General features: G+C 37.8%; 3 protein-coding genes across 4 annotated transcripts; 2 read left to right on the top strand and 1 right to left on the bottom strand.

The window, feature by feature from the left end:
* The first annotated feature begins 8,154 nt into the window (after positions 1-8,154).
* Positions 8,155-9,031, top strand: LOC121796417 (probable serine/threonine-protein kinase PBL3). Its single transcript, XM_042195284.1, has 2 exons — positions 8,155-8,381; positions 8,472-9,031. The coding sequence occupies exons 1-2, from the start codon at positions 8,231-8,233 to the stop codon at positions 8,738-8,740; spliced, it is 420 nt and encodes a 139-aa protein (XP_042051218.1). The 5' UTR covers positions 8,155-8,230; the 3' UTR covers positions 8,741-9,031.
* A 505-nt stretch (positions 9,032-9,536) lies between these two features.
* On the bottom strand, positions 9,537-12,076 carry LOC121797459 (DNA-directed RNA polymerases II and V subunit 8A-like). Of its 2 annotated transcripts, none has more exons than XM_042196222.1 (5): positions 11,751-12,076; positions 11,474-11,586; positions 10,656-10,813; positions 10,187-10,281; positions 9,537-9,853 (listed from the first exon to the last, which is right to left on the bottom strand). In XM_042196222.1, the coding sequence occupies exons 2-5, from the start codon at positions 11,544-11,546 to the stop codon at positions 9,742-9,744; spliced, it is 438 nt and encodes a 145-aa protein (XP_042052156.1). In that variant the 5' UTR covers positions 11,547-11,586; positions 11,751-12,076; the 3' UTR covers positions 9,537-9,741. The 2 variants fall into 2 exon arrangements, with proteins under 2 accessions (XP_042052156.1, XP_042052155.1); XM_042196221.1 differs by having other exon boundaries at positions 11,474-11,547; positions 11,751-12,071.
* A 5,209-nt stretch (positions 12,077-17,285) lies between these two features.
* On the top strand, positions 17,286-18,528 carry LOC121793442 (proteasome assembly chaperone 4-like). Its single transcript, XM_042191444.1, has 5 exons — positions 17,286-17,479; positions 17,726-17,794; positions 17,894-17,969; positions 18,044-18,108; positions 18,260-18,528. Exons 1-5 carry the CDS (start codon positions 17,357-17,359, stop codon positions 18,323-18,325), a joined length of 399 nt encoding a protein of 132 aa, XP_042047378.1. The 5' UTR covers positions 17,286-17,356; the 3' UTR covers positions 18,326-18,528.
* Positions 18,529-18,533: the final 5 nt, after the last annotated feature.

Below are 18,533 nucleotides of genomic sequence, written 5' to 3'. Positions count from 1 at the left end.
ACTATGTTACATTTATTTATTTTTATCAATGTATAAAATAAAATAAAATATTGCATTTTATGGATCTATTTAATACCACAAATTACTTCAATAAAATATTGGATGCATTTTTCATTTTCTCATGACTTCAAATCTCGTATGAGATATACTTTCATTTTTATTCGAGTGCTATTAATTGTAATTCTAGTGCAATAATTTAATTTATGTATTTGGTGATATTTTCATGAAAAATATATGGTCTTGGTAATTTACTAATATAGGGAGTACTATATGTTAAGATAATTCACTGCTATAGATATGTACTACAACTATATTAGTAGTTGGTCCACTGCAAAAGCACTTATTAATACCTAGACCAAACATTACATGCTTCTTCTGACCCACAGGCAGGAATGCATGCATGGACCCTAGCAATTTAATCCTACCCTAATATTAAATAATTTAATCAGTTTTGAAATCATTTTTTTTTAAATTCATCATTTCATCTCAAACATATGCAGCTAGCCCTTTAGACTAACCTTAAATGCTTCATTATATATTTGTATATATATTACTAGTAGTAAATATTGTGATGTGTATACATTTTTCAGTGTGGTGTGACGAAGGCAAAATCTTGTTATTCAAATAAATAGATCATTAGGCCATGAGAATCCACTGCTAGAGATATTTGTAGATTTGCCCTTTTATCTTATTGATTAGTTACACTCACAAAAAAATAAGTGATTTTAACTTTTGCCTTTATGTCTTTAAGATTTATCTAACCACACAACATTTAGCAAAATAACCTTTCATGAAGATGAAAGATGCATGCATTATTAATGTGTCACACTTCATATCTAAGTTAGCACTATCTTAATTATTCGTAACTTTTTAATAATTTAATTGATTTTGTGGCTGTTTCAAAATTCAAATTAATCGCACATAATCACTTCGTTTGAATCGTTTAGTAGCGGATTCTTGTCGCAAAATTACTTTTGTGGGAGCACATTGGGACTGACAATTTTTGGCACGACACGAACCTGCACGAAATTAATGGGTATGTGTCAAGGCTTATTGGGTTCGTGTCCTTATCGTGTCGACACGATAACGACACGAAAACTTCGTGTCGTGTTCGTGTTACACGTTAAGAAATAATATTAATATATTATAATATTATTATTATTTTTATTTATTTTAAAATTTTAAAATTTAATATTAGAAATAATATTAATATATTATAATATTATTATTATAGTATTGTTATCGTGTCGCGTCATATATGTATTGTTATCGTGTCGTGTTGACCCGAAGTGGTTCATGTCATGTTCGTGTCGTGTTCATGTCTGAGGTAGCGGGTCGTGTTCGTGTTCGTGTTTGAAGTTTTCTTAACGGGTGGTGTTCGTGTTTGTTGTTATCGTGTCGTATCGTTATCGTATCGACACGATAACGACACAACAAGCACGATTTGCCACCCCTAGAGCACATCAAATCTTTGATGTATTTTCGAAACACACTAATTGGGTCGACTTTCTCCATATAATAATCGATTAATTTATCAATTTCCCACCCCAAGTAAAAGACAAACATTACGAGTATTGAACGTACTAGTATTGGGGTTTGATGTCACTTGCACATCGGAAGTAATGCATAAACAAATAAATCATGCATACAGATCTATTTAACTGATTATGGAATCAATTGCTCACATGTTAAAGAATTAATTGCATACAAGAACACACATAAATCATGCTTAAGGAATTAAACCCTAATTCATGATATTCTACGGTTTAGGATTACTGAACAGATTCTCCGAAGAATCGACGAATGCTTGCTCCTTCTCCACGTGATGTTCTACGTAACCTTCTAATCTATATCCCGAACTCAGATAATGACATTTGGATAGGCAAAGCTTGTCAGAATGGAAAGGACTTAATTAGAGAAGAAGACTGAATTTTCAGTTCCGTAAGAACCGAGAAAAATCGTCCAATCTCAAAGAGAGAGGAACGGATTTTTAATAAAAAAAATTATTCAATCTTCTTTCTAATCTCTTTTTATGTTTCATTATTCATGGCACACACTACTTTTTACTCTAAGCATTTATTATTTCTTCTCTTAACTATTAATGGGTTCTACAATTTCATTTCTTTTCATTTTCTATTTTAATTTGTATATTATAAAATTTAATTAATTTATTTTTTATTTTAATTAAAAAATGTAATTCATTAAAATTAAATATTCATATAGTACAATTAATTTTAGTTAAGATTTGAATTCAATATTCAAATTAAAATCATATTATAACAAAAGTACAAGCATGCTATAAAGAGGAAAAAATATAATAAAATGAATAAAAATTGAAATTTTAAAAAAATTCATTGGTATGAGAATTGAACCCACGACCTCTTGAATTTTTTGAAAGCATAAATACCACTGGACTAAGCACTAATTTTGTGTTGCAAATACACAAATTGTTAAATAAAGTAATACTCCTCCGTCCCACAAGAATATGTGCTTTTTCCTTTTTAATTCGTCCCACAAGAATATGCACTTTCCAACTTTGGAAACTATTTTATCTCTAATGAGGTGGGACTCATTCCGCACTAACAATACTTTAATTACTTTTTCTCTCTACCGCTCTCTTACTTTACCAATTTTGCATAAACTCGTGTTGAATCTGTTGGAATTTTGAATTTAAGATGTCCGGTCAATGAAGTTTGACCAATAATAAATGTGACGAGACATTTAATTTTGGAAAATTAAATGACATAGCGTCGATCAAAGTTCCGCGTAGATGACCGTAGTATATTCACTTTTTCAAATCCGATTCCCGGTGAGTGAGAAATAGTGAATAAAAGTTGGTCACATTGTAGCTTTCGATAAAACTATGAGTTGAAAGTGTAGGGAGTAATTAACTAGTGTTAATTATCCCACATAGGAGATGAGACACATCTTTAAATGTGTATTTATTAAGTGACTAATTACACTTAGTAATTATCGTGGACAAAGATGGGTGAAAGAGCCCACACGCGCGCCGAGCCAAGCCGTGCCCTTGCCCTTGCCCTTGGACTTGGCAATTGGTCTTTGGGCTTGGTTCTTGGGCTTGTCCCTGGATCCAGACTTAATGTTTTGGACCACCTCAGTTTTGGGCAGCAGCCTGATCAACTTGACATGTTGCGCCTTGATCAGGAGGCTGATCAACTCGGCCTGAGCTCTGCATAGTCTTTTCTTCCCGAAAGCTCTGCCCTCTCCTCCATCCAGTTCGCCGGAGCTCTGTTGATTGCGGTGCTGCTTCATCAGAGACGTAGTCGTTTTATCTTTGGGGACGACACGCCAAACCGAGAGCACTGTCGGGGTGTATCTTGTCTTGCGAAAAGAGGTCTCCTCGACTTGGCTAAGTTTAAGTTTATTTCCAGTTTACAGTTTCGATTTCATTGTAATTTTTAGTTTTAGTTCTTCCTTCTTGGGTTGTATTACGGCCGGTATTGTTTATCTCTTGTAATTCCAGTATCCCCAACAGAATCCAAAGTGCATATTTTTTTGGGACGGAGGGAGAAAAAAACTTTCTTGTAAGTGTAAAGTCAATTGTCTCACATCGAAATCACATAGGAGGGTGGAATTGACAACCTATTTATGAAAGAACCAATATGTCCCACTTCGAAATCACAAAGAAGCCGAGGCACATGGAGCGAGCCACGCACCTGCTTGCGTGGCTCGTAGTAAGACGAGACTGAGCCATGCTAGAGACGTGTTGTGTTGTTGATGCCTTGTTCATGATAATTTTTCAAACGTGCTCAAATTTTCAACCAATTCTTGTAACGTGTTCAATTCTTGACTAGACCATGAAGGCCTTTTGAAGAAATAGTCAGGGAGGTAGACTTATCTTGAAGAAACGTGTGTGATCAATTGTTGTCAGTAGAAGTGTCGACACAAGATATACTCCTACTTCATATTTTCTGCCTCATTTTAGAAAGATCGAAGCAAAAATGTCGAAGGGTTTATGATTTAAGGGAGAAATTGGTCGGCGCTGTTCTCGACAGGAAGGAGCTTGATAGATCCTCGATCTAGCAAATCTCGCCTAAGATCATCTCCAATATTTTAGCGTATCTTTGATTTTAGTTAGTTATCTTTATTTATTCTTCATATATTTTATAATCTTTTATTTTAATTATGTTTCTTGATTAGCAAGACATATGTTAGGGTTTAGAATTCTATATAATAGAATTTAATCGTATTTTCATTAATTGACAAATAAAGTTAATTACTTGTTCTCATTCCCCGGTTCTGGTGGAAATCGTCGCCTAGCACCTCAACTAGGTTTATCTTGTTCTTCTGTTCGAGTGCTCTATTGCTGATCGATAGGATACAAAATCCTATCAATTGGTGCTCTCATTGATTACTCTTCCTCCATCAAAATTGATCTCTCAAAATCCCTCAATCTTTCTCACGCCAGTTCACACAAATCTTTCTCCAATATGTCACAAACTCGTTGCACCCAGATTTTTCTCTACATACCATGCCACTTCTCGAGGAATCACAACAACATGCACTCCAGGATGTCAAAGATTTGCTCGTGGAATTACAACAGCAACATAATGCTCACGGCAAATTTTTAGCAAAGTTTGGGCGGCACTCTCTGACCGAGGAAGCGCCGATCAGCCTCGACTCGGCCACCCGATGTGAACCGTCAACTTCGCGCACTTCCCTCCGGCAGCAGCAACTCGTCAGTCCAACCGCCGCAGCCAAAGGTCTTTTCATCAACTCGGACTTGGAGACCTCCGCCGTCACGCACCACTGGAGAATTTGTCCCCACCCGTGTTCGAATTGAAGCACCTCTCTTCAACGGAGATGACCCGTTAGGTAGGATTTTTGGTATTCAAGACTATGTAAATTATTTTCTAACTGAAGAATCAGTTCGCTTGGCCGTGGTTGAAAAAATTATTGAACAACCGGCGTTAAATTGGTTTCGTTATTATCAGAAAAATAATGGTAATGGCTCGTGGGAGGATTTCTTGTTTGCAGTTCGTAAGCACTTTGCTCCATAATTAATCAAGGATGAGGTTTCACAATATTCTGAGAATTGGGAAGCAATTAGTCAGGATGTAGTTGATGGGGATATCGTTGCTGATATTGCATATAACTTTGGGTAGCCTGAGGTTTCTGTGGTGATAGATAAACTAAATGATTTTGATCCTGTTAACCGTGTTGCCTGCTCTAATTCATACTCTAAATTGGGATGTTTGAGTGTGGAAGATGAGTTGCAAATCTCAAGTTGGAACATGGACGAGGATAATTGGCAGCATGCTGCTCGACATATTCAAGGAATTTCCGGCGATGTTAACACCATGGAACCCGCTGACATCGGAGAATTGATATTGGATGCTACAGGTCATTCTTGTGTTGACGCCAATGACATACTTCGTGTCGGTGCAGAGGGCATATTAGAGGATGCACATGTGCTTCCGATGTGCAATAAGCTTCCTAGTGACGTCACTCCGGTTGCAAACTTAGAGAGTCCTGAGAGTTCTTCGGAGGTATGTGCGGCTAATGGACTAGATGCTTCTATGGTTTCCAAAGAATCTGCAGCTCCGGCAAAAGAGTTTTCATTGCTTTCAATGCTTGTTGATGTTGATCTAATAGATCATGATGATGTAGCTAGTCATATCTTAGAGAAGTTTGAATGTGTTCCTGCCCTTCTGCTGCCAGTGGCTGCTCCGCCAGCGGCATCATCACTGACCGCCAGTTCCTTCACGGAGGTCCAACTCGAACCACGTGCCACCTTTTATGGCAGCAAGGCCGCTGCTTTGGCGCTGAACAATCACGCCTCATTTACGGACAGCTTGGCCATGGCTGTGCTGAACGGCACGACTGCTTCCCAACACAATCGTTCCTTGGTGACATTTTTTGGAGATCGCAAACAAAGGTGTGAAGATCTTCGATTAGGTGCAGTCGGGGGAGTTTACACATTTGACCCGAGAGTTTTCGAGGGGGTTGAAACCATCCAAGTTACATATAGTGTTGTTGAATCTGGGGTGGATGCTTCCCATTGCGATGCCACGGTGGTTGATGCGACTGAGGTGGTTGCTATGTTCCAGATATTATTGTACTCCATGGTTGCGAATCAATCATTTGTCAAGATAAGAGTGTTTGACTTTGCCAATTTTGGTGAGAAATTTGGGACTGCTGAGGTGCTCACGTTCATGTTCTTAATTCATGACCCACCTAGAGGGCAAGGTGGTTTTCAACGGCGGGAGAGTTGATAGGGTCCTCGATCTAGCAAATCTCGCCGAAGATCATCTCCAATATTATAGCGTATCTTTGATTTTAGTTAGTTATCTTTATTTATTCTCCATATCTTTTGTAATATTTTATTTTAATTATGTTTCTTGATTAGCAAGACATATGTTATTTTCGTTCATTGAGAAATAAAGTTAATTACTTGTTCTCATTCCTCGGTTCTGGCGGAAATCGTTCGAGTGCTCTATTGCTGATCGATAGGATACAAAATCCTATCAGAGCTCCGGCGACTTGCGCTTCGCAACAGCTTCAGCTCCTCCGCTTTTTCCGATTACAGCTCGCGCTTCACTTCAGACTCCTCCATTGGTATACTTTTTTCTAATCTCTCAACATTCAACCATCAAATCTTGAGTTATAAATTAGATTCAATTTTGGTGTTAATTTTCTGGCATGTTCCGAATTGTTCTGTCTTTCACTTTTCATTTTATTTTTTGATTTGGGAAAAAGTTTGGTGGGGTTTCATCGCAGATTAAATCTTAACCTTTTAGCATTTTTGTGAATTAAACTCAAACTTTCAAGATGTCCTCGTATAATACACTAAAATCTAAAATAGGATAAACAATTAATTCTAATGTTATTCCATAACCAATTTCATTTTTGGTTTTTTAGTAAAAAATACTCTTGTTTTTAAGTTTACATTAAAACAAAACCAATTTTTTTAAAATTTTGAGTAAAAAAAAGGCATAATATGGATAATATTATTTTAAGTTTTAGTTTAATATAAATGTAATATCATATTTGATGAGACATTTATACTAAAATGAGTTTGAGTTTAATGTATATAGTTGGAGATGCTGCCCAAATCACAACTTCAAATTTTGCAAATACTTAAAACATCTCAAATGGTACACTAAAACCTAAAATGTGATAGGTAATTAGCTCCAATAGTACTCCAAAACCAATCTCCTTTTGGATTTTTGAGTGAAAAAATACCTATCTTAAGGTTTACGCTAAATCAAAACCAAAAACTTTTTCAAATTTTGTGAGTAAAAATGACATAATATCTTTTAAGTTTGAGTTTAGCGTAAATGGTTGGTGTAAAATTATATTTGGTGTGATATTTACAATAAAATGAGTTTGAGTTTGTCTAAATGGTTGGAGATGCTTTTAGGACAAGACAAATGTACTAAAAATTGAAAGACTGATGCATTATTACAACAATTTAAAGTTGAACTAAGTTTGCTTTTACACAAAAGGGTGCGATTAGATTTGTACTAATCTTAAACTTGAAGTTGGCTTCTCAACTATATCATCTGCATCATCCATTCATCAATACATTTGCATCAGTTGAATTAATTAAGTCTTACATACTTACATTGTGCACCGTTTTTAAGTGAAATCCATATTACTTACTGATGATACCGCAGCATACCCCATTGCACGGCCTATAGAGCTGAAAGAGATTATAAAAGCGACGCAAAACTTTCAATTAGACACGTTCATAGGGGTAGGAGTCATGTGTAAAGCTTTTAGAGCATGGATCGATGAGCATACCCTCATCGCTTCGAAGCCTGGCTCTGGAATGGCTGTTACAGTTAAAAAATGGTCGACTTTCATGGAAAGACCTCAGGATTGGTTGGCAGGTTTGGCTTTCCAAAGATGATTTTTTCTGAAGTAAATTAATTTTGATCTTATGTTTTGGAGTACTAATTATGAACTACGTATGCAGAAGGAAATTGATAATTTGGTGCAACTTCGTCATCCAAGCTTGGTCAGCCTCGTTGGGTGCTGTGCGGAAGAATACAACATGATGTTGGTGTACGAGTTCATGCCCCATGGACGCTTGTCGGATCACTTATTCACTAGTAATTTTTCGTTTTGGATGAACATTAGTAGCATGTTCTTTCGTTGCAATTCACCTATGATCTTATTATGTGGTAACCTTCATAGCTCGATACCAATCATTACCTTGGGCGAGGAGAATCAAGATCGCGTTAGTTGTACAAATGAATATTTGATGTTTCATATATTTGGTGTGCAGGAATTGAATGCTAAGCTATCTAACTACTGTTACGGTACAGATGATCCTACCGGTGAAATGACTTCCATACCAACTCGTCAAATATTCGTTTCACCTGGCTATACTCCACCTGAATATATATCGAAAGGTTCTTGAATCACTCCTCCACCTTTTGATACTCGTAGCTGTGTTACTTCCTGTTGTACTCGTTGTTCTAACCTCCTTTTCTGATGCACAGGTCGCCTGACTACTAAATCGAATGCATACACCTTTGGAGTTGTTTTACTGGAATTGCTATCTGGCACTGTCGTATCAAACTTGAACTTGGAACAATCCTACTTTAATAATAAGTCGAAATTACTGCAGATTATGGACATCCGATTAGAGGGTCAGTACTCTCGTGTCGTGAAGCTTGCATTGAAGTGCCAAAACCTGGACCCAAAATCGAGACCAAGAATGAGTGATGTTGTGGTTGCACTAGAGCAGTTGCAACTTGCAAGGCCATGAACCTATGTAATGACCAGGAGCCCAGACGGTTTATGGCTTAGTACACGGTTGCAGAGCTAGCTCGCCATTCCATGAGCATAGGACCAAAATGAACAACCCTTGATGGATCGCGTAAACTATGTTGCCAAGATATACAAAAGTTTGGGCTTGAAGATAGAGAGTAGAAGAATTATGACCGATCTTTTTGAAGACTAGATGAAAGTCTCTTGTTGAGGCTCTGAAATTATGTTGTTGATTATAGTGTTTAGACATGGTTTCCATAGGATTATACTAAAATAACAATTTACCACAAATGAGATCCCTTAGATTTAGCAATAAATTCAACCTTAGTCAGCCACATGGCAAGCTTGCTTGCATATGTATCGCAAATTGCTTGATTATCTCCGATTTCGTATCGCAGATTGCTTAGAACAATATGCCGAGTTGCTTGCCTATGTATGTATCGCAAATTGCTTGTCTAGGTTATCATTTTAACCATATTGCCACCATAGTACTCCCCTATACATGTACAAATATTGTTATTGTTTCAATTCAATACACGTGAATGATTAAGTGATAACATTACTATCACTAAGAATTTGACACCATAACCAATCTCAGTAAATTAGCAACTCCCACAATTTCGTCATATACATACTGTCACCAATACTTGGCATAAAATTATCATGTCGTAATTGTGATTAATATACTGCATTTGCCTTTGCTAATATACAACCTAGGATTTATTCATATATACGAAATCCTAAGTTGTCATTATGCATGATGTTTAGAGAGAGAGAATATATGCTCCACCAAATATATGAAACAAACATCAATGTTAAACCTTCAAAGGGAATCTGTTGCACAAGACATGCTTAGAAAATGGTTGAAAATGCTCACTTAGTAGTCGACAATTATGTCAATCTATTATCATCAATTCAAATGCAGAGAATAAGTTAGCTAGGAACATATATTAAACAAGCTTTCCCTTTGAAATTTATTTGCCCAGTAGCATCTCTAACTTAAACCTTCCTAATTAGAATAAACAACCTCTGGTCAAGCTCAAATCTAGCGGCAATGGAAGGATCCCCCTTCAGCATCATCAGAAGTCCACCGAACGAGACATATATATCCCTGGATCGAATAGGAAACAAACACGATAGGCAGAGGGAACGCGACAACAACGCTTAAAACATAAAACAACAGATGGACCTTCAACACAAGTCGAATTTCTCATTAAGGTGAAGTTCGCACACATACAAATATAATGGTATACTGACTACTAAAACAACAGATGGCCGTTCAACACAAGTCAAATTTCATAGTACACAATGCACCCCAACATCATTAAGGTGAAGTTCGCACACATACAAATATATAATGGTATACTGACTACTGTGTATTAAGGAGAATGGATAAGAGGAGAAATATGTTAAGATGAATGCATGACAAGGTATGGAAACATACGCTTTGACTTGCTTCTCGCTAGATTCCTCAGAGATTCTGTACAGTTTACCTTGCATGACATAGTCGAACTTATCTGCAAGCGACTTCTTGTTACCCTGATATCAGAGCAAATAAGGCAATCATTCAATACCACAATGATTTGGAGCAATGGATGAATTGTCCACAATCTTATACAGCTGTACATGATATAAAAGCTGTACATGAAATAGCAGTTAACTAAGCATATCTTCCTATTTCAAACCAAATCAAGCTTTTTGTGGTGTTCAACTTAAATAGCCATTATTGATAATTTGATACACTGAGATCAGACCAGGAGCATAAATAAACGCATCAGTGTGTATCTCAACCTTTATTTCTTGAACTAGTCGATTCTTACATATGGCCAATTAACTATTAGTAACAATTTAAGTCATCATGAATTGCAGAAACTCGTGAAATCAAAGCAGACCATATCATGATTTTTTTTTACCGGAGTGTAATAGCCAGAGTCGGGCGTTCCGTCCAAGTTCAGAGTGGATGCTAATACCATCATGAACTTCTCCCCAGCACGCATAGGATAAATCTCAGTGTTGATATCAAGGTGCATCAGCATGTCAAACTGCTCACTCCTAGCGGAAATACGAGAGACTAAAGAAAAAACCACCAACATTTAAGAGTGATAACATGTCCACGGCCAAGAATTAAAACAAGGACACGATGAGATGGAAATCCCAAGTAACATCCAATCAATAAACCAACTCTACATACAATGCTTTTCCAATCAATAAACCAAATTCAAATTTTCTCGTTCTATCTCAGAGTATCCATTCACCCGAAACGGATCAGTTTAAGTATTAACAAGGTATATTGATATGGATAGTCTAGCCAAGTGAGTGCCAACAGGATAGCTCCACAAATCTAGCTGATTAGTTAGTTTGTTCAAGCTAACTGATGGAGAAGATATGGGAGAAGAAATAGGCAATCTTGTTAAGCCTGTTAGCTGCATTAATCGTCTATAAATATGGAGATTCTTAGGAGATATAAATCATCTTGGAAGTAAGATCAGCTTAGGACGGCAGTAGCCGTAGGCCTCTGCGGAGGATTTATATTTTATTTTCTTTTCTTTCCATTCTTGTTCTGTAATCCTTCTTCATAATTATTCGAGAGTTTCATTCCAAGTAATCCTTTGGTGCATTGCACCTCTCGTGCTTGATTTAAACGAGTGACAGCCTTTACTCCTAACATATATACTACAACACAAGAAACTTGAAAAAGAAAAATAGATGAGTTTTAAAAAAAAACTCATACCCCGATCAAACTTTTTTCCGTCTGGATCAATTGCATCAATTCGGAATATATCTTCAAAAAGTGTCTCCACCATCCTTACAAGAAAAACAAACGTCAGCCTCGAGAAATAGAACCTACAGAAAATACATAACAATCCAAATAATCAAATAAGAAATTGAAAAAAATATCATATTTTTAGCAATTTCATCTCTAAAATGAGTAGTTCCAAAAGAAGCAAGTTCCTTCACATCTCCAAAGTTTCTGAAACTTAAACAACGGAAAAAAAGACTGCACACACTTGAAATGGTCGGCGCTGACTGCGAGGCAACGGCGAGCCAATGGACGGAGGATACCGTCGGAAATTCGGCGCTCACCGGGGAAGACGACGGAGCTGTCGAGCGAGAGTGAGGCGTGAAAAAGTTGGAGGTGCTGTTTTCTCCCTTTTTTTCCAATTAGGAATTTGACTTTGAGGAATTGGGTTGAAGAGAATTAGGGGATGAACTTGTGGTGGAAAGGAGGCGGTGAGGAGGGAGGAGACGCCGCCGTTTTCGCCAGAGAGGAAAGAGAGATGTGCTAGGGCATTTTCCTCAATTCCGATGGAAATGGGAGGAGTAGATGTGTTGGGTTATTTTTTTTAAAACTTGGGCCACTCTAGTTATTTTTTTAGTTTTGGGTCTCTTCATTTAAAAGTGTGGACTAAGGATTTAACTAAATCTTGGGCTGTTCTTAATTTTTAAGTTGGACCTGATTGCCTAATGAGATCATGGGCTCTCCTAAGTTGCTCGATCGAATATTTGATGTTAAGTAATGGTTCGCTAATTAAATCCCGAGATGATAAATAAATTTCGGATTTATTTTAGTGCCCGAACAAGATACATGGAAAAATAATACTCCCAAAGTTAAACGAATAATTTCTTGAACCTTCACAATAAATTAAATCTTCATTCGAGGATCATAGAACTTTTAGAAAAAAAGAGAGAAAGAATAAAATGATTACGCACTTACGTTTAAATTTATTTAACTTCTTAAAGTCTAATTAAGTACTTCCTCTGTCCCCTATTAATTGTCCAATTTTGTCATTTTCGTCTGCCCCCTATTAATTGTCAATTTTCACTTTTTACCATAAATGGTAAGTAGGTCTCACATTACACCAACTCATTCCACTCACATTTTATTATAAAACTAATATACAAAAGTGAGACTCACATTCCACTAATTCTTTCAATCCATTTTTCTTTACATTTCTTAAAACTCGTACCGAAACCAAAGTGAACAATTAATGAGGGATGAAGGGAGTATTATTTTTTTTCTAAAGGGACGTCGTCCTCGCACCAGGAGAGTTAACACGGGGATGGAAATCCCAAGTAACATCTAATCAATAAACTAACTCTACATACAATGCTTTTCCAATCAATAAACCAAATTCAATTTTTCCCATTATATCTTAGAGTATCCTTTCACCCTAAAGTGATCATTTTAATCGTTAACAAGGCATATACTACAACACAAGAAACTAGAAACAGAAAAATAGATGAGTTCTAAAAAAAACTCATACCCCGATCAAACTTTTTTCCATCTGGATCAATCGCATCAATTCGAAATATATCTTCGAAAAGTGTCTCCACCATCCTTACAAGAAAAACTAATGTCAGCCTCGAGAAATAGAACCTACAGCAAATACATTTTAATCTAAATAATCAAATAATAAAATGAAACAATTGAAAAAAAAATCATATTTTTAGCAATTTTATCCCTAAAATGAGTAGTCCAAAAAGAAGCAAGTTCCTTCACATCTCCAAAATTTCTGAAACTTAAACAATGGAAAAAAGAATACACACGTAGAATTAACGTGGATTTAAAACACCTGAAATGTTCGAAAAGGTACAAGAATAATTCCAACAACTACAAGTGCAAGCAAGCAAAAATTAATTGGATAATCCAAACTAGCTTCCAACTTCACTCTGTTTCACAAGAATTCACGTGGATTTAGCGGCATCGCATTGAGTCCAAAGCTAGTACTATCCTCCGATTGATCAAACGATCACAAAATTAAGAAAAGTTGAGAAAAGAAATAGAAAATTTAAACGAAATAGATAAACATTGAAAGAAATACAGAAACCTCAACCAAACCCCTAGATTAACCCTGATGGAGTACGGACTAAACAAGCCCAACAGCAGTGACGGCCCATCAGCCCAAAGCCCAAGGAAGAGTATCAGTTCGGCATTACCAAAGAGTTCGGCCCCAGCCTACAGCTCGGTAAAAGCCGACCAATCAAGCTCTACTCTCAGACCGGCAAAAGCTGCTCGGCAATAGTTCAGCAGTTCGGTCTCAGTATTTGACCGAACTGGGAGATAGTCAACTCATGTCAGAACCTCCACGATCTCCACTACACCCACGATCTATTTAGTGGTGTCAAGCAGTCATTAACTCATGCAGGATAGTGGGCCCATGCAGGATCGCATGACCTCCACGACATCCACAACCATCATTAGTAGTGATGCAAGCCACGATCTTAGTTCAATGTATAAATAGAACTTAGATCAGATAGATTAAGGGGACTCTCTCTCTCGCTCTCTAGAGATAAAATATCAAATAGCAAGTTTGTATTTGTAAGCTGTAGAAAACAGATCAAGCAATACAACTCTGCCCTCTTTTCTTCCCGTGGACGTAGATTTACTTCAGTAAATCGAACCACGTAAATTCTTTGTGTCGTGATCTGTGTTTTCCAGCATTCTTCACCATCAAAAATTCGCCGATTCATCACTGGCGCCGTCTGTGGGAAACAGAGAACCAAATTTGTGATAAAGCGAGTTTTTGATCCTCTTCTACCAAAAAAATGCATACCAGATCACATAACACCCGTGCCTCCGTCCGTGATAACCATGAGGAAGCTAATCCAGCAGCCCATAGGCCTGGAAAGCAGCCTCGTGAAAAATCTACTTCCAGTTCTCACGGAGAAGGAACAAGCCGCTCAAAAGGTCCACACACCGAGTCTTCCCAGCAGCCTGATTTGAATGAGGCTGTCAAGCTGTTCTTGGCTGAGAAGCAGGATGAGTTCTTAGCCTTCCTGCAAAAGAGCCAAGAGCCGAAGACGAAAAGGGTGGATTCTCCTTCCTCCTCCAGACATGAAAGTCACTACCGCAGTAGTGCCGTGTCTTCCGGAAAGAAGAATCCTCAACCCCGACATGTTCCTGTTCCTCCTCGGTACCGGAACCACAGGAGAACTCCATCTCCTCCGTACCGAAGAGATGTCAGTTCGTCTGAAACGAACTGCAATAAGCCAACGATTGTGAAGTCCAAGCTTCTAAAGAGGATACAAGACCACAATTCAGCTTAAACAAGCAGTTCGTCTAAAACGAACTGCAATAAGCCAACGATTGTGAAGTCCAAGCTTCTAAAGAGGATACAAGACCACAATTCAGCTTAAGAATCAAGCACGTCGTCTGAAACGAACTGCAACAAAAGTCCGATTCACGCGATAAAACTTGCCTGAATTAGGACAAGGGAAAGTCCGATCCACGCGATAAAACTCGCCGAATTAGGACAAGGGAAAGTCCGATCCCCGAATTAGGACAAGGGAAAGTCCGATCCAAGCGATAAAACTCGCCAAATTAGGACACAAGCTTAGTCCGGTCAAAGATGTTTATTTCATCAGACCAAAGACGAGTCCGGTCAAAGATGTTTATTTCATCAGACCAAAGACGAGTCCGGTCAAAGATGTTTATTTCATCAGACCAAAGACGAGTCCGGTCAAAGATGTTTATTTCATCAGACCAAAGACGAGTCCGGTCAAAGATGTTTATTTCATCAGACCAAAGACGAGTCCGGTCAAAGATGTTTATTTCATCAGACCAAAGACGAGTCCGGTCAAAGATGTTTATTTCATCAGACCAAAGACGAGTCCGGTCAAAGATGTTTATTTCATCAGACCAAAGACGAGTCCGGTCAAAGATGTTTATTTCATCCGACCAAAGACGAGTCCGGTCAAAGATGTTTATTTCATCCGACCAAAGACGGGTCCGGTCAAAGATGTTTATTTCATCCGACCAAAGACGAGTCCGGTCAAAGATGTTTATTTCATCAGACCAAAGACGAGTCCGGTCAAAGATGTTTATTTCATCAGACCAAAGACGAGTCCGGTCAAAGATGTTTATTTCATCAGACCAAAGACGAGTCCGGTCAAAGATGTTTATTTCATCAGACCAAAGACGAGTCCGGTCAAAGATGTTTATTTCATCAGACCAAAGACAAACATCAACTTACCCCGTACCTTTATCCAGAATGCCGAAGTGACTCGCTTCGCCGAAGTAATTCACTTCGCTTTTCGGGGGGGGTAGTGATGGAGTACGGACTAAACAAGCCCAACAGCAGTGACGGCCCATCAGCCCAAAGCCCAAGGAAGAGTATCAGTTCGGCATTACCAAAGAGTTCGGCCCCAGCCTACAGCTCGGTAAAAGCCGACCAATCAAGCTCTACTCTCAGACCGGCAAAAGCTGCTCGGCAATAGTTCAGCAGTTCGGTCTCAGTATTTGACCGAACTGGGAGATAGTCAACTCATGTCAGAACCTCCACGATCTCCACTACACCCACGATCTATTTAGTGGTGTCAAGCAGTCATTAACTCATGCAGGATAGTGGGCCCATGCAGGATCGCATGACCTCCACGACATCCACAACCATCATTAGTGGTGATGCAAGCCACGATCTTAGTTCAATGTATAAATAGAACTTAGATCAGATAGATTAAGGGGACTCTCTCTCTCGCTCTCTAGAGATAAAATATCAAATAGCAAGTTTGTATTTGTAAGCTGTAGAAAACAGATCAAGCAATACAACTCTGCCCTCTTTTCTTCCCGTGGACGTAGATTTACTTCAGTAAATCGAACCACGTAAATTCTTTGTGTCGTGATCTGTGTTTTCCAGCATTCTTCACCATCAAAAATTCGCCGATTCATCAAACCCCATGTAGAAAACCTAGCTTAATTCCCCAACATACCGAAAGCTTGATAATATACCTGAACTCCCGAAGCTTTTGCCCTATAAATTTGTTGCATCCTTTTTCCGGTATCAACGAATTAACAAGGGGGTGAGGAACTCCAATATACCTCCACCTCCATAACAGATGCAACTCGCCTCTCAACACGGATTTGAAGAAACAATTCATCTCATATGCAAGCTCAAGACCACAAATGCACACAAAACAGAGATAACTCCCATCAATCAATTATAGAAGATAAACCAGCAATTAAACTATTGATCAAATTGATGAACAATGGAATAGTAACTAAAAATAAGAATGATACGAAATAGCTACGTACGTTAAATGCTACGGATCTCAGATCCCAGCCCAAGTGCGCGCGCGCGCGCACACAATTTTCATGACTCCTTAATCCTAGCTATGCATACTCTGTTTATACTCCAATAGTTGCAGCCAACACTCTCTCTCCTATTTGTTATCATATGACATAACCATTAGCTGACGTGGACTCCCCTTGCTAACTTATAAACGCGTGATAACACTTCCTCCCACTTTCTAGCTCTAGTTTAATATCGTAATAAAATTGCAGAGAAAGCCGGCCGGTGCTAATTCAAGAGTGAGAGTACAGCGACACAAACTGCCGTGGCAATTTTCGTTGAAACTTTTATTAGTACTAATATGATGTACTCCATCGTCCCACACAAATAGATATTTTTTTTCGTCCGTTCCATACAAATAGTTCATATCCATTTATAGCAACTTTTTTTCTATTTTTCTTTTATTTTATAATTTATTTTTTTAGTAAAAATAGGAATTTTAAAAGTTGTAGTTTTTTTTTTTTAAAAATGCATTTTGTAGAGTCTATAGACACATCGACCAAATCCCACGCCAATATTTTCTCTGCTACTCAATTGAAATTACAGAAATGGAGGAAATTAAGACTGAGAATAATGGCTGCCAGAGCGATGGTGTTCAACTCACTTGCTTTTCTGAGGAATCAGACGGCGACGTTTTGCTCCACTTCCAGATTATTCGTCTTCAAAAACAGGTTTTTCTTCAATTCAGCAATTCTGATATTTGCTTGCGTTTCCCATTGATTATGCTTTTAATTAGGGTTTTAGTTCACTCTTGCGTCTAATTGAATTCATCTCTATCTCTTGTCAATGGTGAATTCTGTTCCTTCATTTTCACGAGTTGGAAAATTCCCCTTTTCTGTTGAATTCTCTCTCCCTCTCTTATGTTTTAATGTATTTGCATTACCTCATCCTTACAAGAAAGCCGCCTCATTGTCTAGATTTATGTATGGATTGGTTGCAACTCTGCCAGCTTCGGACATCTCTATGCAGCTCTTCCCACACGACCAGTAAGTATACTTGATTTGTTGAGAATCTTGAGAGTTTTTCCTCTCAATCGATCGATTCCACATCACATTGCTAGCTCTGATGTTTGAGTTTATGAACAGAGCAATGCAGTTGGTGTGACTTCTCTAATTGGAGGGTCTTCTGATAATACAGGTTCTGGTATTGCACGTCGATTAGGTAATTGCTTTTAGACCATAGATATGTTTCTGCATCATCCGCTTCTCAGCTGACACATTTTTTTAATATTTCAGTTCTCAAGACTGGCCTTAATGTTGTTCTTGCTTGTAATTTACCTAACAATAACCCCATGCTTGAGGTTAGATATCCCTATCTTCTTTATCAGTGTTTATGTTTCAAGTATTTCTTGTCTTTTACTAAATGCAATTGCAGCCTTCATTTTATCTCAATATCATAATTGTTTGTGCTCATCTTTCGTTCTGTGTTTAACTTGACTTCTTGGGGTTCAGGCAAGTGCTGAGAAAAAGCTACTGCAAAAGCTTATTAGTCTAGGATACACAAAGCCACAAATCTGAAGAAACATATTCATCAAGAGGACTTTCGCCCCTTGGTTGCCCTCCTTATGTGCTAGTATTTGGAAGGAATATTCAATGTTGTGTTTCGGGTACATTTCTATTTGCAGAGATTTTTATTCATATTGAACAGTTTTTTAATGAATATCTAGAGACGAACAATGTGCTTTGACATATAAAATACATATAAAATATTGCTTTGGGTATAACT

Source organism: Salvia splendens, chromosome 3 (genome assembly GCF_004379255.2).
Source record: "Salvia splendens isolate huo1 chromosome 3, SspV2, whole genome shotgun sequence".
Taxonomy (NCBI): Eukaryota; Viridiplantae; Streptophyta; class Magnoliopsida; order Lamiales; family Lamiaceae; genus Salvia; species Salvia splendens.
Note: the sequence above shows the minus strand (reverse complement) of the source record. Positions and strands in the feature narration are given on the sequence as shown.